This window comes from Caretta caretta, chromosome 4, assembly GCF_965140235.1.
Source record: "Caretta caretta isolate rCarCar2 chromosome 4, rCarCar1.hap1, whole genome shotgun sequence".
Taxonomy (NCBI): domain Eukaryota; kingdom Metazoa; phylum Chordata; order Testudines; family Cheloniidae; genus Caretta; species Caretta caretta.
This window is the reverse complement of record NC_134209.1, coordinates 68,090,264-68,113,947: the sequence shown is the minus strand read 5'-3', so window position 1 is coordinate 68,113,947 and position 23,684 is coordinate 68,090,264. Positions and strand designations below refer to the sequence as shown.

Below are 23,684 nucleotides of genomic sequence, written 5' to 3'. Positions count from 1 at the left end.
CAGTGTTCCAGACAGAGATACTGTTTGAAATTATCCATGAACCCAGTGCCTCTGAACATTATTGAGTGACATTTGTTTCTCTTGGTTGTGTCTGCTCTGACTAACTGGTTTCTTTCAGATTGGCAGCTGGGATTACACTGTAGTAGATGGACAGCTGCATGAACTGGAGATTGCAGTGAGGCTGTGCTAGGCCTCAGTTTAATATGCCTGGAATGTATAAGCTCAGCTTGGAGCAATTTACGTGACCCTGATGGGGAAATCTATTCATATTTTCACAAACTGTGATTATTTCCTGTTTTACCTCAATGACTGCCATGTAATTAGATACAATAGTCTACTAATAATTTGTCTAGCTAAAAATATATAACTTTCTCATATATGGTTGCTTTGTCACAGCAGACTTTTTAAAGTATTTTAAAGTATGCTTAGAGTGTTTTTTACAAACTGCTGAGTACATCATAATACTTTTCTTTCCCCTTCAGTTACAACATATATGCTTATGTACAGCTCTTTGATACTAACAATACCAGGTATAAGAAAAAGCACCTAACAATGCAAAACTGTTTCGAAAAAAAATTAGGCCTTAATATTTAAGGGTTGAAAAATAATACACAACCAGTAAAGTTAGTAGTTTCCCAAGAGGCAAGTATAGAAACGTTTCTGAGCTAAGAGAAATAATTGGAGTTTCTATAAAAGCTTTATCTAAGGCAACACCAAGTATGTGGTGTGATTTGGTTGGGGTTTAGTTTAGTTTAGTTTTTGTTTTTAGAATGTAAGGAATTTATGCTATAATCATTGTGGTCCATTTGACATTAGTTAGTTCTCATTTCTGCCTTTTGACAGTGGTTTCATATGTAATGTGGCTTGCACAGTTTTTTAAAAGCATTTTATCCCCAATGCAGAATTTTAGCCATAGACTTGGGGCATTTATAATATTTTAAATAAATGTATAGTTGTTTTATGAGAGTGTTGTTACCAATGAACTCTTAGAGGTTATCAGGAGGGTTTGAACATGGTTTCCACATCCAAGTACAGACCTCTATTATTTGAACTAAAATGGTAACTTGGTTACCTGGCATCAGTAGCAAGCTGTTATCTTCTATGTTGACTAGATACTGGAGGGAGGACATAACACATGCTTTATAAGAATGTCACAAAGCTATGGAGAATACAGTGTAACTCTTGATCTGTCATCATTTCCTTCCCCACCCCTTCCTTTTTTTCTGCTTGTTAGAGTTCTACGCCAAAATATGTAAATTCTGCATTCTTTTTAAAACAGCAAAATTAGATGAATAGTTAAGCTGTTCCAGGTAAAGGAATTGTGATTATTAAAATAAAAGGACTGAGCTACTAAAGTTACTAAAGACCAAGTATAGTGTATCACCAGGGCCAGTACACAGCAAATATATGGCTTATTTCTGCCAATTATTGACAATTGTGATCTGGTAGATTTGAGATCTAATAAGGGAGAGGACATTCTCTTCTTTAATCTTCAGCCTGTTTCCAGCACATTTATCAAATTGTTGTGAACCATGCTTGTTCTCCATGGTTAATGTTATCTAGATTGTAGTTCATGAGGAATTTAACTAAGACCCTTAACTTAGAACCTTTAAGTAACTATCTGATCAGAATGGTTTTTCAATCACTATTATCAAAGCTTGATTTTAATCATGGTCCCAAAGGGGAGCAAAGCTAGTCAGCCAGCCATTAGGCCACATAGTTTCACTGTCTGAATGGAAACCTCTCCAATATTCAGTGTTCTCTAGTACTGTTAAGCATTATCTGGGTGGAAGGAAAGGAAAAGCAAGCAATCATAGTTGCATATTGCACAAGCCAATAGAAATCACTGAGGAATATGCACATAAACCTTTTTGAATATTCAATGACGAGGTAAGGGAGGCAAAAAGCCAAAGTAATTACTTTTGCAAGCACCGTTATATCCTGGGCATAAATGCTGGGTGGAAAGAGGAAGGATGAATCCAAAGCCTTTTCTGGACTTAACACATGCTTGATGTTATTTCACCTAGTTTTTCAAATGTTCGGCATTTAAATCCTACTGGCATAGAAGTAACTGAAAGTGCTTGCAGTTAGATATATAAAAGCACACTTTCAGAAAGTGGTCTCCAATTCTGCCTGTCAGTGCATTATCATATAATAAGACTAATAGGAGTATAACTATTGTAATTGTGCATGCAAAATTCGGTGCACATTTTCACATGGACATGCTGTGCTGTTGGACTCATAGACAATTTGTTGCTATGTGTCTGAGTGTGCACTCTATGACTGATAAAACCCAACTCTTAACTTGATTCCGTAAGGGACTTTAAATTTGAAGATAATCTAATGTTATAACTTGCCTTTTCATTTGAAGGGCCTTCATCATTTTCATGATTTGAGTTTAAAACTTTAGAGCTGCTTGCATTCTTCCTCTCTTTCTCTGTATCCCTCCATTTCCCCCTCCACCCTCCTTCTCTCATATTCGGTTTTATAGTTTTCAGACATAAACATGAAAAAAGCAATTTTGACTTAGTTTCTGAGTGTTTCTGCAAAGAAAAGTAACAAACATCTGTTTTTACCTTAACTATATCCATGTGTTCAACCCCCACCCACTTCCCAAAATAATTTACAGCCCTGCTTGGTTGGTACTGCATACTATTAAATTAACTTTTTTCCCAGTTAGATCAGGAAATGTGTCCAAAGACTGGAAATATCAGTGTTAAACAGTAGCCAAAAACTACATTTTAACCAAGCTAAGTCATCATTTGTTTTTCTCTTCTCTCTTCCTCTCTCTTAATTTTGCCAAAGAAAGAGGTGCGGGAGAAAAGAAAAGATTGTGAATATATAGCAAATGGTTACCATTATAAACAAATGGAATCCGCTGACTGATGAAATTGTGCTCATAATACTTGTGTTTATAAATTAATTTATAGGTTTTCTAATTAATGTGAAAAATCCTTTGTGATATAAAGTCAAAGTGGGCTGAGAGACGTATCATGTGAATTGTTGTAAAGGATTTGTATCACTTGTTTCACTTTATTACTACACGTTACAGCATCTGGAACAATTATGACCATACCTAAGTTATTTGTTATAGAAGATTAACAGGAAGAAGGCTATTTTGCTAAGATATTTGAGAAGCAGTGGAACAGAATATTGGACAATGCAATCTTTTACTTTGTTGTATGCAACATGTCTTCAGAGATAAAAATATGTGGTACTAACAGAATTTTTCAAACAAAGATTGTTTCTTTCCAGTTACATGACGCCTTGGAGAAAGTTTCACCATGCTAGCTACACAAATTTCATCTTACTTAATGAATAAATGATGGGAGCTTGATACTAATATCTCACAACGAAAGCTTTATCACTTAATAACACCTTAAAGCATCCTAAAATTATAACTGTGAAGATATTTTAAATTATCTATCATCATTTCCTTAAATTCTATTTACAATAGTTAATATCCATAATTATCCACATTACTGTATGCTATGGAGAGATTTAGCAAGAACACATATCCTCCTGCTGTTAACTGAGAAGAGGAAGTCATCGATCAGCATGACTAAAGTCATTATCAAAATTGCCGGGGAAAGTGAGGTTAGATGCTGAGCTGTAATTTGCTAGATCCAGAAGGTCAGGTGATGATTTCTTGACTACTGATCAAACTGTTGCATGCTCTAAGATGAGTAGTAAGTTTTCCATTTCAACAGAGGCATTAATTATCTCTCAGTAGAGGCTACATGTGATTCTAGCTGATCTTCCCTTACCAAGAGGAGCAGAAGTTGGGCTTGCAACTGATGGCTAAAATGCCCTGTCCTACTTCAAGTGTCTCTTTTGGTATGTGAATGGGAAAAGTAAAGACTGATTCCAGCCCTGACATCATACACTTTCTGTTGTTTGGAGAGGTCATCCTGGGTTCAGTTGATCTATGCTATGCAATAGCTTGCAGTTCTTCAGACCATGTGATGCTGGCTTCTGGAATGATTTTTGGAGGCAAACAGGGATTACTAAGTGGCTCACTGTGCTGAAGAACTCTCCTAATTGTAGTTAAAAGGCTGCAGTTGTTTGAAAAGAAAAAAATTCTTTGCCTTCCCTCACAGTTGCGGAGAAGGTGTGCAAGCATTTCTTATGCTGAAGTCTGTCTGCTACTGCCTTCAATTTACACATCAGTACCCAAATTTTCTTTCCTACTTTTTCACTTGTCACAGATCTTCAGAAAACATAGAAATTGGAGAAAAGAGGATATTTGTGGTGTCAGTGTGTCTATGGCGGTTGTACTATGCGTATGGTTATAGTGTTTCAACAGATCTTTTTCTCCTTGGCTATTTGGTAGGGCATGACTTTAATATTAATTTAAGTGACTTCATAATCTAACAGACATAGGCCCAGGGATGTTGCACTTTTTGGGTATTTGGAATTTTGTCTCTGGTTGGAGGAGGAAATGTGCCTGGTTCAGGATAGGGGAGCTATCTCTTTGTGAGCTCGTAATCCATAGATCAAGTCTAGTGTGTGCCAGGTTATATGCACGGTCCAGATATTGCCTGGAGTTTGATAGAAGATTTTGAGCCATAGCCTCAGGGAAGTGTGTGTGTGTGGTCGCATGCAGTTTGAGGTCTTCCAGGGCAATGATCCTTGGCAAAGTCCCCATCATAATGATCAGCATCTCTGTCCATTCCAACAGGAGACCTTTTGTTTGGAGCTCTGTAGATTAGAGGGATGTAAGTCTGACTTTTTTTTGTTGACATGCAGGTTAAGTGGATATATTCAAATAATGTTTGCAACCCCTGGAGATCCTTTTCTGCATTTTAAGGCTGGATGGGAAGAGGACAGCTGCCCTGCCTGTATTATGGGAGTGTGATATCTTAAGTATCCTGAGAGGATTGTGTGGGTCAACAGTAGATGTATAGTGTTATCGAACAGAATTTCTGTGTTGCTGAGTGAAGGTGGGAGTCTTAACTGCTATGAGGTCTTGACTGGAGAATAGCTCTTGACCACTGATCTTTCATTGATCAACATATTTTAAAGGTGTGAATTAGTGCAGTTTTGTTCAGTGTGGTGGCTGTAGGTGCAGTGTTCTGCATTAGCAGTAGATATTTTCTTTTCTTTCTTTCTTGGTTTCTGTTTCCAGTACTTTGTGAGGGGAGAGGGGGTTGTGAGTCCTGATGCTGTGCAGGGAGGGTGGTATGTAGTGGCGCCATCCTATTATGGGGATAGCCGTTAAAGGATGCACCAAGAACGTTGGGCGTGACAAAACTCTTTCATCCTTCCTCTGGGCATTGCATGAGGATTGTGATGTGGGAAAGGGTGGAACTTGTGTAGGACTGTTGTGGAACAATGTAACAGGAAAATGACAGGCCAGAAGCATTTTTCTATCATTTTATCCATTATGAAGCCCATTTTTGTGGGCTTGTACTGTAACTAGTGCTCGCTTCCGGCTAAAAGTCAGAGTACACTGTTTTGGTTGAAGAACAAATTACTTGTTTTGCATTATATCTGAGACCCTTATCTTTTATAAGGAGTTCATTATTCATATAGGATCTACAGCTTTGTCCTAAATAGTTTCATATGCAAATAATAAGCTGCAGCCAAGGATTGCTTAGCACTGCTCCTACCACTTCCCTTCGGGTTCACCTAAGACAGCTGCTATCCAGAAAGGTCCAACTTTTCATTTCAGTTGTGAGTACATTCAAACGTAGCATGTCAACCACTAGAGAGTAGGGACTCTAACTGGCTTAGCATGTTGCAGTGTTTGGTCACCAGTTGGCAGATATGTCAATTTGGCTTTGGACTGTGATTGTGTTGTGGCTTGAAAGTGCCCATTGGTTCTCAGCACAAGTGTGTGTGTGTATTTTTAAAAGTCAGGTTTTTAAGATATTGAGCTTTAATATGGTTAGGATCAGATTCTGAGACACTTACTCCTTGGGCAATCCCAATGAAATCATTGCACTGGGAGCGTTCAATGAGTAAGGGTATCAGAATCTGTCCCCAGAATATTTGCAACATTTGTTTTAGCTTATTCAAATATATATAAAAAATTATCTTAGCAGTAAGGTCAAATACTTTTGGAATGGCACATTTCTGTTGTATAAGGCTGTCTGTCTAATTAAACCTCAAATCTTCAGAAAGAGCTTCAGGTAGCGTTTAATTTTTTGCTTTTTTTGCTTCTACATTGAGCTATGTCATCTCTCGGAGTAGTAATTTATCCTTATCTGAAATGAATGAACTAGAGAAAATTCACTAGGTGTTGTTCAGCCATCACAGAAATATTAACCAGTGGTTAAAAAGTACAAAGTGCCAGGTAAGCAGTAGAAGCATTAAGAGCCTTTTCTGTGGAAGTCAGTGGGGGAGGGGGGGGGTCTTTGTGTGAAGCAACTAGAAAATAGAGGCCTTGAAGAGGATAAACATAACGGCCTAAACATTCAAAGGTGACTACTTTTTTTGGGTGCTTGATTTTTGGGCACTCTGTTTGGATCACTTTAAGGGGCCTGATGTTTCAGAGAATGGGTGCTTCTGAAAATCAGGCTTTAAGGTTTTCAAAATCCATAGTTTCTTTTAGACCAATAGTGTAAACACAGAAAATCTAGATCAACAACGTAGGCAGGCAGGGTTCTTACATCTCAAAATGTTTACTTAAAAGAATAGCAAAGTATGAGGTTGCATTTCCTTTGATTGTTTAAAGTGATTAGGTGTCTAGAGAGAAAGATTCTGGCAATTTAAATAAAATATTTCTTGATGAATATATATGGTAGAACTTATTTAAAGTTTGTGCTGTTTTTTGTCTTCCAGTTCTATCTCCTCTACATTCTTATTGGTTGTTAGTAGTATAATGCACCCTGCAATTAATTTGTCTTCCTTTTTTATGAAAATATATTGAAAAAATACGTGCTGTTACCCTTTTTTGTTGTCTTAATTATTGACATGAAACTGGACGCTTGAAGTTAAACAAAAAGTTGGAGGCTTTCTTAGTACCTGTAAAAGATTAGCTTTTGTTCCTGAAGTATGACGTAAGAAGGATAAGCCAGTGTTAGAAAGGAGAAATTGAGCCAATAAGGAGGGTTACTGATTATAATAGCCAGTTTCTGTTTAATATCACTGAGCAGGATGAGGTTTTGCAGAGTTTCTCATGGAAATAGCATCCACAGTTCTAAAATGATTACCTCATTCTCAGTACCAGTGCCAAGCACTTAGCCCCACAGTGAACACACGGGGTTGATTTTCAACATGAAACAAGCCAGAAGTGTGGAATGACATTTTCAGGTGACAGTTATGGTTCTATTGCCTGTAATTAGCACCTCTTAACATGCAAACCTGCCTGTGCCTTTTCCAGGCTGTTGAAGCTCAAATACGAAGTTTTGGACAGACCCCTACCCAACTACTCATAGAGCCACATCCTCCAAGAAGTTCTGCCATGCAGGTGGTATGTATCATATTAACTCTTTGTGACCCATTCACTTTTGTTTATTTCTGCACTGTTGCTTTAAACGTTCAGATTTTTTTTCTTTTTGGGGGGTGTGTGGGCGGTGGAGGGGATTTAAGATTCTGTGCATTGAATTATAAACACAACTTTCTGAGTTATCAGTCATTGCTAGTGTATGCAATGCTTGAATATTATTAATTCACTGACTGCTAAAAAGGTTATGCCAATTCACAGTACAGAAACTTATCAGTGTTACCTAAAAACGCTTCGTCAGTGTAATTTGCTAATGTGTTAGAACTGGTGGATCCAAATGTTTCAGCATTTCAAGCCCAATCCTGTGAGATTATATTGAGGTGCAAGCATCCACAATTCACTTTGAATATTAATGGAGATGACGGATCTCAGAACATCTCAGATTGCATTCAGCACCTTATAGGATCTGGGTTTTAGTATCTATGGCCCATATGCTTCTCTTGTTTTTTCTGAATGGAAGGGAGCTTGAACTAGTGGAGTCAGGCTAAATGTTATGGGGAAGACAAGAGCCCCCAGAAGTTGAACCCTGTGTAGAAGATATATGGGTGGGGAGTGGGAAGGACTGGGAGCCACTATGCTCTGTCATGTAAACCAGCTCCTGAGGTGGATGCCAGGAGCTGGTACCTGGGGAAGGGAGTACCTGAAAATATACATCTCCATGCGTATTTGTGCTGGTGGGAGCCAGCTAAGCTGGAAACAAGGGACTATCCCAGCCTTTGGAAGATCCCCCAAGAGCTCTGGATTTAGGAGGTGGAGCCTCTACTCTTTTCTCCCAGCCATAACCTTTCCCCTAAAAACTAGGAATTCTTGAGCTGAAACTTGCATAGTGAAGAATTTGTTTTAATGTGTTTTGCAATAACACTAGGATGATAACGTCCAGGCACTGAGTATTAACATGCTTTCTATTTTACCTCTACTTGTTTGTAAATATAATTTTATTAACACAATTAAATTTTATGCCATATGCAGCCTCAGGGTCTAAAATAACTTCATATGTGTCATCATAGAACTCAGAACCTAAGTGTGTTAAATTATATTGTGACAGAATGGACCAAACATTCTATTAACTCATGAGTTTCTATATGTTACATTCCCTTAATGGTCAAAGATGGTCTGTGGTTTTTAAAAATAAGTATAAACAAGGGAATTCTATCTTTTAGGGTCTGTGAAACTTATGTTGTTAGGGTTAAAAAAGTCCCTGAACGGGAAGAGCCTTTAGATAAAATACACACAAAACCATAAAATTTATATATCATGACTTACACTATGTACAATAGGAGCCTAATAGACCTAAAACTTCTTATCCATGAACTACCAGCCTGTGTCTATTGACTTCCTTGTCACTGACTCACAGGTTTAGCTGAATAAATTTGGTGCGGTACCAGGCAGTTTGTGTAATAAGGACTGTACAGTTTCATCAGAGTATAGTACATGATGATGACCCTAGTAAATATTGGGCAACTAATGAAAGGAGTTACATTTCATGAAGTTAATTATATCTAACTTCTCTAGCTGTACATACAGACACTAAGTTGTGGTTCACATTCTTACTTTACCATCTCCTTTGGTTATTAACATATAATTTTACAAACTGTTATTCTAATAATTAAAAAAATAGTGTAAGGCTTCCATGAGGGGAAAAATTGGGATTATAGTGTAGTATATAGGGAGGAGGGCCTTTTTTCCATGACACATAAAAATGCTTTATCATCGTAATCATTGTACTATTCACTGAAGTTTCAATGGTTTTTTTCTCTGTCTGTGAATACAGCAGAAATTAAAGCCACCATGTGCAGTTAAGTGCACAAGCCATAATATACACCAGGTGTAGTAATTAGCAGTCACACGAAGGCTGCCTATATGTCTGGTTTTGCTGCTGTTGCTGTATCCCCCTGTGTTTTCACACCATCAGATAGCTGGATTTAATTGAGGCCACATCAGATGAGGCATTACTGACACCTTTAATTGAATGAGCATCCAGGGAGGATTAACTCATAATATTGATTGGCTTTTAGCCACTTGTTCAGAAGGGTGTCTGGGTAGCTTATTAGTTGCTTTTATTTACACCTTTATGCAAAGACTAAATAGGAATTCAGAGTGCAATATGTTTTTCTAAGTACTCTTAATAACTTTTTTAAAAGGCGTGATAATAAAAATGCAAATGTATTTAATTTCTTTTATTAGTTCTGTATAAATATATATTAAATGTATGCACTTACATACACATATATATATATGCATATATGTACTGGAACATTGCAGGTAGAAAACAGCCAAGTGTGCTGATCAGTATATTTTTATAAAGATATTAATTTAGTTATTGGGAAGAAGAAATACTAAAGGAATATGGATGACAGTGGACAGTACAGTAATAACTCTGTCATCATAGCTTTTACTTTTTTTTGGTGCACCATGTATTAATGAAAACAAACTTGTTAAGTTCAGTTACTTTCTCAGATCTGTAACTGTTTAACATTCAAATTACATGGATTTACCAAATCTGTGAAAATCAATATTTGATTTTAACATTCGCAGTGATCTTGGGGGTCTTAGTTATAAACTTTCTAATTAATTAAATTGAAAACAAAACTATTATATTGATTGGACTAGGGAGAATCTAGATTTATTTCCTCTCTCTGGCTTTTGTAGGAAGCAAAGGTATTTGCAACATAATAGGGTGATGTCTGCGTGATTCTGTCCACTTTATAAATGTTTCCTTTATAATTGCATTTAATTATGTTTGGCTTAAAAACAGAGTTATAATTGTCTGTGTATTGCTTAAATCTTATTTCTATACAACATAAATACACACAGTGCGTGCATTTACTGTATGCACATATGTTTTATTTATTTGCTTTTTTTTTTCATTTGGCTTGTCAAAATCTTAGTCTGCCAACTAAATGGAGCCTGGGATGGTCTCTGGGAGCAGGAATTTCTCACTTTCTTGGTTACGGCCTTCTCTGAAATTACTTTCCTTGATGTGCTACCTCTGTAGATATGGAAGATAATGCATTTGCCAGAGACAGGCAATTGGAAACTTTTTAATGGAACCTGCAGCAAACATTGACTTTAGATCATTTCCTTTTCTGCAGTGCTGCTACCTTAATGGCATACATGAAGGATGTCCACGCAAAATAGTTGTTTACACTAGCCTGTTTACTGCTACTTCATTTACTTGCAGCTGCTATTGGTTCTTGCTTATTTTAATTCAGTCTTACTTCTCTTGTTCTGTCCTGTCTTTCTTTCCCCCTCCCTATCTTTTCTTTTCCCATGTGTTTGGGTTCTTGATTGCCCACTCAACAGTATCTCCTCCTGCAGAGTCCATTGATGTTCACAGACCAAGCTCAACAGGATGTTATCATGGTTCTAAAGTTCCCATCCAACTCCCCTGTCACTCATGTAGCAGCCAACACCCAGTCTGGTCTGGCAACTCCTGCTGTGATCACAGTCACTGCCAACAGGCTATTTGCTGTGAATAAGTGGCATAACCTTCCTGGTAAGTAAAGAAATTTTAGCATTAGAAACTGCCACCACCACCAAGTGGTATTTTTCAGTTGGCTTTGTTTCAAAATTGGCAGTAGAAATATTGTAAATTTCTGTTTGCAAATGCTAATCCAGTTCATTGGTACATTGTATTCATTGCAGTTAGACAAAGATGACCTTTCTAAAGTGCAACTGAACACTACAATTCAAAAAAAGAAAAGGAGTACTTGTGGCACCTTAGAGACTAACCAATTTATTTGAGCATAAGCTTTCGTGAGCTACAGCTCAATTCAAGTTCTGCTAAGCCACAAGTTATTCAGGAGAAAGAATTATTTACCAAAGCTAACAGGCAATATCCAAGAAAACATAAGCAACAGGTCACCACTTTATTATCATCATAAATATTTGCAAGCATCCAATAGGCTAAATATATTCCCAACAGTTACTCAGCACAAAGAACTTGTAAAGCACAAGGCAGTGCTGTCCAGTACCTGAGGAACATGGCTCTGGGCCAGCCCTCAATTGTTCCTGATGAAATTTTTGTCCATCTTGGACCTCCTTTTCAGCCCTGTGCCCGGATTATGGAAGAGGGAACCTCTCTAATGTCTAGGAGGTACTGCTGCCACAGAAGAATTCACAACTTTCCTGAGTTGGTCTCTGCTAGCTCCTACTTGTTGGTTATGAAAACCACAACCAGAAATCAAAACTGAAAATATTTAGAATGCCCACATCCTCTGTAACATGGACACCCAAAAAATCCAAAACACTAGACACTTGAAAGTCTTTGCCAATATAAAAAAGAAACAACATATCTGTAAACAAGATCACTCATCTTAATGATCCTTTTTGTAGTTTGTTGGACATTAACATATAGACAGTTCTGTTTTGTATTCCTGTATTTTCTAATCCTTGAGGGGACTCATCCTCATTCCATAATTACAGCAGCCTCAAGCCAGACCCACAAAAGGCAATTCATTTCTGATGGCACTGCAGTAAACTGTTAGCTGGTCAGAGGATTTCTATGAAGAAAAATATAGCTTCTTCCCAAATAGTTTAAATAGAGGACAATCTTTTAATGTTTGGACCAGGCTAATGTCTACATCACTGGTTTCCTGTAAAGAAATTTGGACCCACATCCCTCTGATTACATTTTGAAAAAAGCCAGATGACCCCAATGCTCTTTTCCAGCTGTTGTAAATCACTGATCAACAATGTCCAATTGGAAAACTTTTGGCTTTATTCCAGCACCATTTCACCCACCTAAGAAGCTCTAAAGAAACCAAAAACAAAATATGTTGTCTAAATAGCTGATAAAGACATGACTAAAAACTGTGGATAATACTCTCCGCATTTGGATGGAAAGAATATGACAACAGCCTCCCATGCTACTATATGACCTTAAACATACTTTCAATAGTCAATGGATTAAAAATCTCTACAAGAATGCATAAAATTCAACAGTAATATTCAGGAAAAAATATCTGGTGGATGTTCTAAAATTATAGGAGTTGCTTTGGCTTCTCCATACGTGTGCTAGTTGGTGATCTATTTGCCAGCAACAAATGCCTGCAGACAGCTACCTCCATATTCTGTTCTCCAGAAACAGCAGCACAGTAGGACAGGTTTCTGAGCCACTGTCATTGTATACACCGTGAGGCACTTCAGAAGTGTTCTTTCTGTGTAGGGAGCTGGAGAAAAATCTACACTTCAAAAAATCCTGTGAGAGATAGTACACTGACCACTACTATTGTGGTCTATTGTGGAGTGCCACTTTTGAGGGAGCTGGATATGGCTTCCTGGAATGGGAAGGACCTGAAGTTAGCCTTAGATGTAGTAACCCTTAGATCTAGTAGTAAAATTGTGCTTTGCATAGGTGTAGGAGGCCAGTACTATAGCTATTCCATATCTCCTACTGTGATCATAGCACCATCCACAGGGAATACTTGCACTATGAGTCATCATGACAAAGCATGTTTAGTTGACAAGTAATCGCTTGTCACTGACTACTATTTAAAATCCCACACCTGCCTCACTCAACTAATCTGGTGGCTTTATCAACCAGTTTATGACATCAGTGTCCAACAAAGCACATCTATACAGGGCTAGAACTGGTACAGTTTCATAAAATATTAATGTTTCATTACAGCACTGCTGTTGAGTTGCATTTGAACTATGAAATCAATCTGATGTTATTAAGTTTTATAAAGCTTATTCTTTATGAGGTAATCGGAGAAATGAGAGATGTTACACCTATGATTTATCTATTATAGTAGCTTCCAATTCCAAGAGGGTTTGGGGGCTTTTGACTGAAGCTGTGGAAAACTAATGTTGAAGTAAAATCCAGTAGGTAAATGTTCCAGAGACATGCCAGGTGCTTGGACATTTATTCAAAATGTTGGCCTGCAGAATTATTTATTTAGTTTTATTAAAACTTGCAAATAAGTATTTTTCAATGATAGATGAAACATTAAATATTATGTCACTTGGAGATTCTGTCTCCATCACAAACTGAAATTTTTTGAAAGGTCCGTTGTGCTTTGCTGTTCAAAGCAGCCCTTTGAAAAGGGAGGAAAATAGTATTTGCTACAGTCAGCAGATGGTTGTCACATTTTGTTTTCAGTGCTCTTTACCATTTAATTTTGTTTTGTTGCGACATGAGAGGTTGCCAGTAAAGCATCTGCTATCGCTTATGGCTCAGGACCTGAGACGTTGATGAGGGCGCACATTCAGAATAGCACTCATCTAAAATAAATGTTTAATAAGCAGCCCGTGAAAGCTCCTGGAAATTTTTTTATTTAATCAAGAAAGAAACTTGAATGGTTAAACAGTTGCATATAGGGTTTGATTTATCATTTTTATGTGGCCCAACATATGAAAATAATGCTGACTTTTAAAATCTTCTTTCCTGAATTTCAGCTCATCAAGGTGCTGTACAGGACCAGCCATACCAGCTGCCAGTGGAAATCGATCCTCTCATAGGTCTGTCACTTTCCTCTCTCTTTGCGATTCATTAAGCTCTGTATGGTGGCCCTGAAGTGTAGATTACGGTTGTTTTTCACTTGCTGGTTGCTGGGAATGGAATTTTCCTGATAAACCATTTGCATGCAAATTGGAATGCAATGAGCTGTGGCTATGCTGGTATTTCATCAACTCCCCCTCGTTGGTTTGCCTAATTTGAACAGGCCTAGGACGCGCGTCAGTGAAAATTAATATGGATGCTGTAATAATGTGTGATTGAGAATGTGCATGAAGTACTGTCAGGATAATATTGGATCTTTTCATCACTCAGACTTGTTGATGAGCAGGAGTGAGGCATGTTATGATGAATTGGTGCACTGGTAATGTGATGGAGCTCCTTTGCCGAGGAAATTTTCATAATACCAGTGGGGTTCTTAACAGCACTGTGTTGTGAAAAATAAAACTGTGGCGCCAGGGTTTCATCATTAAAGGAGATCAATCCTTTCTTCTTAGACCTGCTGCTCACACTGAGGGGATTAATGCGTAATTGCAAAGCAGTTCCAAAGTTGAAATCTATTGCCCGGGCAATTCTAGTGTTAAGATATTAGTATTCATCTTTCTAGGGCACTGCAGTCTTTTGGATCACCATCAGTGGTTAAGTGTGTGTGTCTGTGTTGTTAAGGGGGGAGAAAAGAGTCTCACTTTCATTTAAATGAATCTTTATAATAAATGCGTGGTTTATTATAGTGATGCTTTTCATATTAGCATAGTTGGTTCAGTCGTTTATAGTATAAACCCTTATTTTTGGGTGGGGGGATTGCAATTTGGCTCTAATTCAGCACGGTTTGTAACTTGGCACATGATTCTGCCTTGAAGGCTCCTTAAAAACAAAACAAATTTGAAAAGAAATATTCCCTCATTTTTAATTTGAGAGGCCAATAAATAAATATTATTATTATTTTTAAGCCTTATAATTTCTCTGTTTTTTTTAAACTGACAATTTCAGGCTGATAGTTTATTGAATGAAAACATGAACTGACCAATTATAATTGCATTTAAAAACCAAGTCTGTTTACTTATTTTTAAATTAATTTTTTGCCTGACTCTCCACTATCATGTGCATGGTGGAGTGATAGGATTTGTCTATCAAATAGTTGTTAACTACTTTTAAAAATTAATATGCACAGTAAATGGTTCACAGGAGGTGCACGTTGACCATTCGCTAGTTTTTATTTATAAATGTATAAGTTTTTTCTTATTTATTTATTTATTTGTGCCATTGTTTATCAAAGTAACATAGTGCTCTCCATAGAGCATTTCTAGAGGTTTGTTGTTGTTACTCAGTGAACCCAGAGGAGATCAAGGCCCCATTGTGTTAGGTACTGTACAAACAAACAATAAGCAACAGTCCCTGCTCTGAATTGCTTAACAATAAGAGCATACAAGCCCTCAAAGGGTAGGAAGTGTTATCATTATTTTACAGATGGGGAGCCAAGGCACAAACAGATTAAAGGCCTGATCCAAATCCTTGTAAAGGCAATGGGAGCCTTTAAATGACTTGCTTTAGTCTGCGAAAGAAGTCTGTTTAGTGCCTAAACTACAAGACCATGCTTTATCTCTTCTCAAACGGATCTTCTACAACTCCTCAGATGTCTGAATTTATAATACCCGCAGTGTCCTATACTCAAATGTATAATCTCTTGTATCTCACTTTGGAAGGTTTTGCAGTAGTGGCTTATAATTTATAACTTTAATCACTTGGGCTGAAATTTTCCATCCCAGGTGTCTGTCTAAGGTTGAATTATTTTAGATGACTTCAGCCAAAACAGTTCAGCAGTTTCCAATGAGGAGGCTAGTGAAAAATACGTTGTTTTGCCCACGTTAAAAAATTCTGATGACCTGTTCTTTGAAAAGCTCTATTACCCCAATGTTTTGGAGCAGGAGCTTGAAATTTGGCAGGGGTGTGGCCTTTTTGCCATCAATGTGCCGTTCGCTATCCACATGAATATCTGCCCAAATTTGGCCAAGTTATAAGCCTTTGAAAAAATCACAGATTGTACATGCTCAGTAGAGACTCCTTAGATTTTAGGAGCTAAATCCCCCTGCCTCAAAATCTGTCTGCAGTGAGCATGATCCAGCCCTAGACATAGTACACAGGATTTTCCCTGCATTCACAGTTTAGGGCTGCTGCAGGCCAAGTCGAAGCTAGGTCCAGGCACCTGAACTGAGAGCAGGGAGCCTGTTTTTCCTGTGCTTTCAGTAGCTTGCTGGGTCCAGTCAACATGGAAGAGGAAGCTGCCAATTCAAATGCAGAGGGAGCAAGAGTCAGACTTGCAGGCGGGAGCAGGAGAGGGAGTAGAATTCAAGAAGGATGTTGATAAATTGGAGAGGGTTCAGAGAAGAACTACAAGAGTAATTAAAGAATTAGAAAACCTGCCTTGTTGTGACAGTCTAGAGCTCAGTCTGTTTAGCCTAACAAGGAGAATGTTATGGGGTGACTTAATTACAGTCTATAAGTATCTACATAGGCAACAAATATTTTATAATGGGCTTGTCAGTCTAGCAAAGAAAAGTTTGATCCAATGTCTGTAAGCTGAAGCTAAACAAATGCAGAATGGAAATAAGGCATGCATTTGTAATAGTGAGAATAATTAACCATTGGAACAATTTGTCAGAGGTCATGGTGGATTCTCCAACACTGACAATTTTTAAATCAAGATTGGGTGGTTTTTCTAAAGAGGTGCTCTAGGAATTATTTTGGAGGCAGTTCTGTGGCCAGTGTTATACAGGAGGTTGGACTAGATGATTACCTTGGTGCCTTCTGACCTTGTACAATTAGATATCAAACAAGATGCAAAGAGTGTGGAGTGAGGACAGGGAGGGGCAGCAATAAAATTAGCTTAGTTACATGCGTATCAATTTGCAAAGGTGTTAGAATTCAATGAACATAGATGCTAACTTTGATGCTCCATGTTTCTTCTTTCACATTCTTCTCTTTAGCCAGCAATACAAGTATGCACAGGAGACAAATCACTGACCTGTTAGACCAGAGCATTCAGGTCCATTCCCAGTGTTTTGTCATCACCTCTGACAATCGTTATATCCTGGTATGTGGCTTTTGGGACAAGAGTTTCCGGGTCTATTCTACTGATACAGGTTTGTGGAATATTAACCAATAGAAAAACGTGGAAAGTACGCATGTGTTTGAGGTGGGGAGCATGGTACTGTTTTCTATTCACTACTACCCTGAAACATTTTTGAGCGGATGAGAATATATTTCTTCTTCAAAGAATGGCAGGAATTATTTTTAAATTCTTCCCACTCCACTCTGCATAGAATGCTATCAGGAGCGGAAGTCACTGACTATTGCTTTGTGCATATTCATTTGTCTCTGAAACTTAAGGGACACACTGAGCTTAATTCTTCAGGTTCACAAGAAAACCAATCTACTGAGTTTGTTTAAAGCTTTGCATACTGGGGGAATTAATTGTTTCTTGAGTGCTTACCTGAATTAAATTCTGTTCTGCTTTATATATAATTGAGAAAAATATTTTAAGAAACACAGCATAGCCCATCTGAAATAATACCAAAGTGTATAAGTCCAGTAACATAGTGAAGGTGTTTGAGAAAAGAAAACCTCTGAAATTCTGAGGGTCCCAAAAGGTCCCAAGGATAGCAATGGAGCCATTAAAAAGAATGAATCCTCTCACACAGTGTAAATTGGCCAATATGCAGGATCTTAGTTCTGTCTAAATGTGTGATCCCTGCAGACTGACAAAGTTACATCCATATCATGTTATGCTGAAGACAATCATGGAGGGTAAGAATCATGGCGGTACAGAAGGAATATGTATGTTTTTCTTCCCATTCATTGCCTTATAATAGGAATAGCAATCTCATTGAAGGGTACTTCCTTTGGATTAATGACCAGTTGGGGTTAATATGTCTGGGACATCAACCCTTCCAGCAGGGTTATTATCCTATATGTTCTTCATCATTACTTAAATGGATTTGTTAATAATGTGTTTCACACTTACCAAACCAAAATATTTTATAAAACAGCAGAACAGTTGGACTGGACCCCCGACATACTTTGGAGGTGGGGCATTTGTCATTTGTGCAATTTAATACACTACTACTGTAAATGAGAAGTTTACTGTATGTTGGCTGACTGCAGTCCTTTACACAGAACCTTCAGTTTAACAGTTCAGTCCTACTTTGTTAACCTTCTCTTTAGTGAAAGTCAGAAATGTGGTTTTAAAGAGATCTTTCGAGAAAATAACCAGGTATGGTAAATATTCCACACAATTTCTTGCCTTACATTAAAAATATATTGACTAATGTGTTCTTAATTTTTTCATTGTTGAAAAGTGAGCACGTGTTTATTTTTAAGGCTAACTGACTTCAGTGTCATGATGAGAAACTAATAATATTTTGGTAACTCATCTGCAAATGGCTTGTTAATTAAGTCATTGCAACTGTATTTAAATCATAATCAGAGATTACTAGTTAACTTAATTCTGACATAACTGATTCTGATATGATTAAAAGCAAATTACCAGAAAGTTTTATCTAAATTTCTTCAATTTGTTAATATCCAGCACACAAACAAAATCTGGTTGTAGTTTCATTTAAATAAATTCAGTTAAAAGTTTTTTTTAATATTAAAACAAAAGTATAGCAGTCAAATACCTTTTCTGAGCTTGGCGGAGCAGCAAGGGAAAAAGATGTGATCAGTAATGTATAATGGCACGCTATCACAAGTGTTGAATTCAATTATATTTTAGCACTTAAACAAAAAAAGAATCTTTTTCTTATTAGATTTCAGGGGGGTTTTGTAACAGGAAATACTTTTAACGTAAATCATGCTTTCTGGTTACAGCTAGTACAGCAGAGGCACAATAAAACCTTCCTCCAGTGGTGGGAATTATTTTCAGACAGCCTTTTAGATGCAGTAGTGCAGAGGCTTGAGTCTGAATTTTCTTTATTTGTAGCACAGCTGTCAAATAAAACATTAACTAGAAAATTTGTGCTGTCAAAAAAGGGATATCCTAGTGCATATGGTAATATTTGATATTGCTGTGTGGAGAGGAGGATTGGTATTAAAGGAAATAAAAAAAAAGTTGAAAAACTCTTATGAGATTCAGTAAGTAATTTAACAAAGATAAAGAGAAGCAGCGAACTTCTGTTTTGATGGTTGGGTTGTATTGAGTGAAGCTTAACCCCGTGACAATAACAAAGTAAAACTAGCAGGGCAGCACAAACGTATGAGCAGCTGTCAAACAAATAAGTCTTGAAGAATGTTTGTTTTCTAGAACAGAAACTAAAAACAGAATATCTGGGGGGAAAAATCTCTTAAACTCATAGCTCTTTAAGAATTAACTTACTATTTGAAAAATATAAATCACCCCAAGTAGTTGAATAACTAAGGGGATACAACTGGAAAATAGATGGTATAATTTAATCACAACAAAATTTAAAACAAATAATTGAGAAATCAACAGAAGTTTCAGGAAAAGCTGTCTATTCTATGAGGTTAAATATATTGCCTGAGATAAAGTTATATGTGCTGAAAGTTTTTCACTGCTGCCTTCCAAACTCTGCAGATCAATAGCTTTTGCTGACTAAAATGGATGACCATCCAGCAATTTGGCTGAGACAGTTACATGACCTGGGAACCTAAGTGAAGAACCCTCAGCACAGGGTAACTTCTGATGTTGCAGCACATTTTGAGCCAAAAGTTTTAAATGGCATAATAAAACATAATATGGACTGGAGTCACCAAGTTATAGGAAAATTTTTGCTCCTGGGTTAAAAAGTATAACCTCCTGTGAGTGAGCCTCCAACAGTATTATGTCCCATTATCACGTTCAGTCACTTTTCAACCTCATGAAGAAATAATTTTTCATTATAAACATCAATTCCCCATTCATGTATCCATTGTATAACATTTCCTCCTTGATGGAATCATACAGGTTAGAGATAGAAAGATTTACTAGATCACAGAGATTTCCCTCTTAAAACAAGGTTGTTTCCTATAGTAAGTACACTTTCTAGTGCTTTGTCCATTCTACAGTAGTTTTAAAAGTCTCAATTTGACAGGGCTTCCTCCCACCACAGTCCATGGGAGGATTTTCCAGCCAAATGCATATTGCTGGCAATTTTTTGATAGATTACATTTTCCTTTTCTTAATTTCATCCCATTACCCCACCCCCACCCCTATATACCACACTATATATATCCCCAGGTGTTTATATATATCCCTCTCTCCCAGCTGTTTGCACCCTTCTGGTTTTTTTGTTAGGTTTTCTCCACCGTAGTTATTGCTTAATACCTTTAATCTTTTATTATAAATCTGTCCTTCCAGCCCTTTATCTAAACTCTCTCTCTAGTGTGTCATTATTTTTGTTTTAATTTTTTTGTGCAAAACTGAATGCAATAATCCAGGGGCAGTCACAGCAGAAACAGTATAGGTAAGAACTATGAACTGTTATCTTTCAGCTGCATGACTTAATCTTTTATTTATGCAGCCCAAACCTGTACTGTCTCTCTCTTTCTTCTCCTCTCCCTCTCCCCCCACACTTCATCATAGTACAAAGTCAAGTCTCCCCCCACTGTCATCCCTAGGTCAATTCAGTGTTACAGGTTCCCACATTTCTCCTTATATTGATATAATATGTTTCAGGATCATTTTGTTTTTTATCTCCTCCCAATTTATCATCATTTGTAAGTTTCATTAATATCCAGTTTCTGCTTGATCATTAATCTTTCTACTTTATCATTGATGAGGTTGTTAAATATATCCCATCTCTATATGGTCTGCTATTAACAGGTTCCAATAGCCCCAGCAAGATGAATGCTGGTGCTTATGCCCTCACTTTAAGGAGCTTTTTCTCTCACCCAATGTCCCTCCCTCTGTGTGGGGGTCTTCAGAGGGCAGTTGTAGTTGGCCTTATATGTGTTTGCTCACACATGCAAACCCAACCCGCATGAACGTACACATACACACATTTGTGAAAATGTGACCCTGTTGAGTTAAGGTTAAAAAGTTATAAGCATATTCATATTTTTAAAGATCCATGAATTGCACATTTTTCACTGTCTGAGTAAAGCTGAGTTTAGCTAGGTTTTCCTTTCAAATTCGTTTTTATGTATCTATTGATGGCTTGAATACTTATACAACAAACAGAAACTTTGCTTGTCAGCTATGTATTTTGAGCTTTTATGGGCATTGCAAGTGTTCTCAACGGGAAGAAAGCTGGTAGAAATGGTTGGCTATTATACTAAATGTGATGGAGGAACTAAAGGGGAAGTTTAATTTTATACAGACTTTCTGAATTGTATGCATTTTTTGTAATTAAATAAATGCTCAAAGAGCTGGTTGTTTCATTTTCCATGTCACACTCACAATTCCCTATGTCCTAACTGTTCAGGAGCCTCGATGCACTGTCATCAGATTTACATTTTTCCTGCTACTTTCACCAGTAAACTGCATTAAAATAAATTCTGTCGTTGCGAATTTGTGTCATTGTTTCTTTATTCTATATATTTAAACTCATGATTGCAACATGAGTTTAAATATATAGAATAATGAAACACACTAAATCCTGCCAAGCCAGTATAAGATACAATTCTGTAATCGATTCTTATTCACTCTATGCCCCTATACAGATTGCTGTGTTCTTAAATAGTTTTCATCCCATCAGGATATAAAAAATGGACACTGAATTTGTCTTTCACAACCAGCAGCAACTGAAGGTTTTATCTAGACTTTCTTTTATAAACATTGCTTGTGAAAGTACAACTAAAACATTTTGTAATGTGTTTAGTAAAGTCTACAAAAAAATCATTAACAGTATGTTTTAAACTTAGATTTTATATGTTTCAGGTAAACTAATACAAGTAGTGTTTGGGCACTGGGATGTTGTCACCTGTCTTGCCCGCTCCGAATCCTACATTGGAGGAAATTGTTACGTTCTCTCAGGATCACGTGATGCAACACTGCTGCTCTGGTACTGGAATGGCAAAACCAATAGCATTGGTGATAATTCAAGTGGTAAGTAAAACCTATATTATGAGTAAACTGCATGTGACATGAGATAAGTCATTACAGAAGTACTCAGTGCTTTTACGTAAAACTAAAATCAAAGTATAAGGTTTTTAGTATTTATGATGAAGTTTAAACAGTGCTTGCTTTGACCACATAAATATATTATAGAGCCACAGTACTGACTCCTTACAATAAGCTTGTGAGATGCTTAACATTGCAAGTGCAATTTTGCCTCTCACCCTTTTGACTTGATATTTTGTTGGCTTTACTGTTAGGTCTATGGAGAAATTTTTTTTTTTTAAACAGATCAACTGGACATGCAGTTTTGGAAGGTGTCGGTTTTCTTAAATAAACACTTTAACATTACCCATTCAGTGAAGATTGTTTTTTATAAGTTCTTGTATAATATATTTAAAAATATGCATTCATGCATTCAGACACCCTTACTCCCATTGAGTAGTATCTTACCACCCAGTCAAAATACTCATGGAGTTAGCGACTACTCAGTGGGAGTAAGGGTGTCAGAATCTGACACACAATGACTTGGGCGAAATAATAATAATAATGATAATTACTTGGCGTCCTCAAAAGATAATAGGCATAAGACACGCAGGTGTTTTTGTTTTGTTTTGTTTTTTTAAAGTATTAAGCGCCAAAAAAAGACTTCTTTCTATCTAGTATAATTTATACTTGTTCACATAGAAACAATACGGAATTGATTCTAAACCATCAGTCTAAAGTATAATTAAATAAGAATCACATGTCTTTTTTCGGTTATTTGGAAGATTTGTGGTTCATCTAACAAATCTATAACTCTCAGGGGAAAAAAAAAAGACTGGTTGGTTTTGGAATTACTTTAAGTATTTGACTTCGGGAGCTCAATGCTGTATCTGAATGTTTGTGAAATAAATTCATGAAGTCCACAAACTGCTTAGGTTGTGGCCCAAGTAGATTACAAAATCTTCAGGCATAGCATGAATAGGTTACCAAGGTATTTTAAATAGTCGATTCAAGGAACGGAAGAGCTTCATGGATGCACCCAGCATAGTTTTTTAAGCTCCTTAAAATAAATAGCTTTGGTTGAAGGAGAAAAAAATCTTTGTGGGCACAATATGCATAGGTTGCAATCTGATGGTCAGGAAAATGGCAAACACTGCACTATTCTTGCAGCGCTTATAAATTTAGGAAGCCCCAAGTAGTCTTGTTCAAGAAACTTAAAAGTTTGACAGGCCCATCAGGTAGAGCTTTACATTCTAGGAAGCAAAACAGTCCTCTTCAGAAAATACTTTAGTAGTTTACTGCTATGAGGCATTCGAGATTTGTGGGTGTTGCCTACTATATTTACAGGGTCCACAAGTGAAGACCATTTTTTACTGATCTGCAACCCTATCCTGTGGAATGTATGAACTGTATGCTAATTACTCTGCTTCCATGCATGCAGATCTTGTGTACAGTGTTTTCAAGACCTTCAGGCTGTAGGCTCCATTCAGATAATTACAAACCAGTTACTACAGTGGGATTTAGCACCTCTAACAACCAGTTATGTCCATAGATTTTGTAAACCCATTAGATAACTCTTTTAATGTAAAGTACCTTCTTAGAGTTCCTTATTCCAGGATTTATAAAGTTTACATGCTACTCCAATAAACTGATAGACTACATACATTTAAAGGCTCAGCATTTAGAAACTCAGAAGGGAAGCTGATGTAGATGGCAACCTTCATGAGCTATTCTTTTTAGTG

At 37.0% G+C, this 23,684-nt stretch overlaps 1 protein-coding gene across 8 annotated transcripts in view; it reads left to right on the top strand.

Annotated features, from left to right (window-relative positions):
* The window catches only part of LRBA (LPS responsive beige-like anchor protein), a 558,473-nt gene that overhangs the window by 504,178 nt on the left and 30,611 nt on the right, over positions 1–23,684 (top strand). For 6 of the 8 annotated variants that reach the window (XM_048847356.2, XM_048847351.2, XM_048847355.2 and 3 more), the window contains 5 exons: positions 7,328–7,417; positions 10,754–10,946; positions 13,850–13,912; positions 16,892–17,047; positions 21,781–21,948. In XM_048847356.2, the coding sequence (XP_048703313.2) occupies positions 7,328–7,417; positions 10,754–10,946; positions 13,850–13,912; positions 16,892–17,047; positions 21,781–21,948 (670 nt within the window). The remainder of the gene's footprint in view (positions 1–7,327; positions 7,418–10,753; positions 10,947–13,849; positions 13,913–16,891; positions 17,048–21,780; positions 21,949–23,684) is intronic. The other 2 variants (XM_048847357.2, XM_048847354.2) reach the window with 1 other exon arrangement.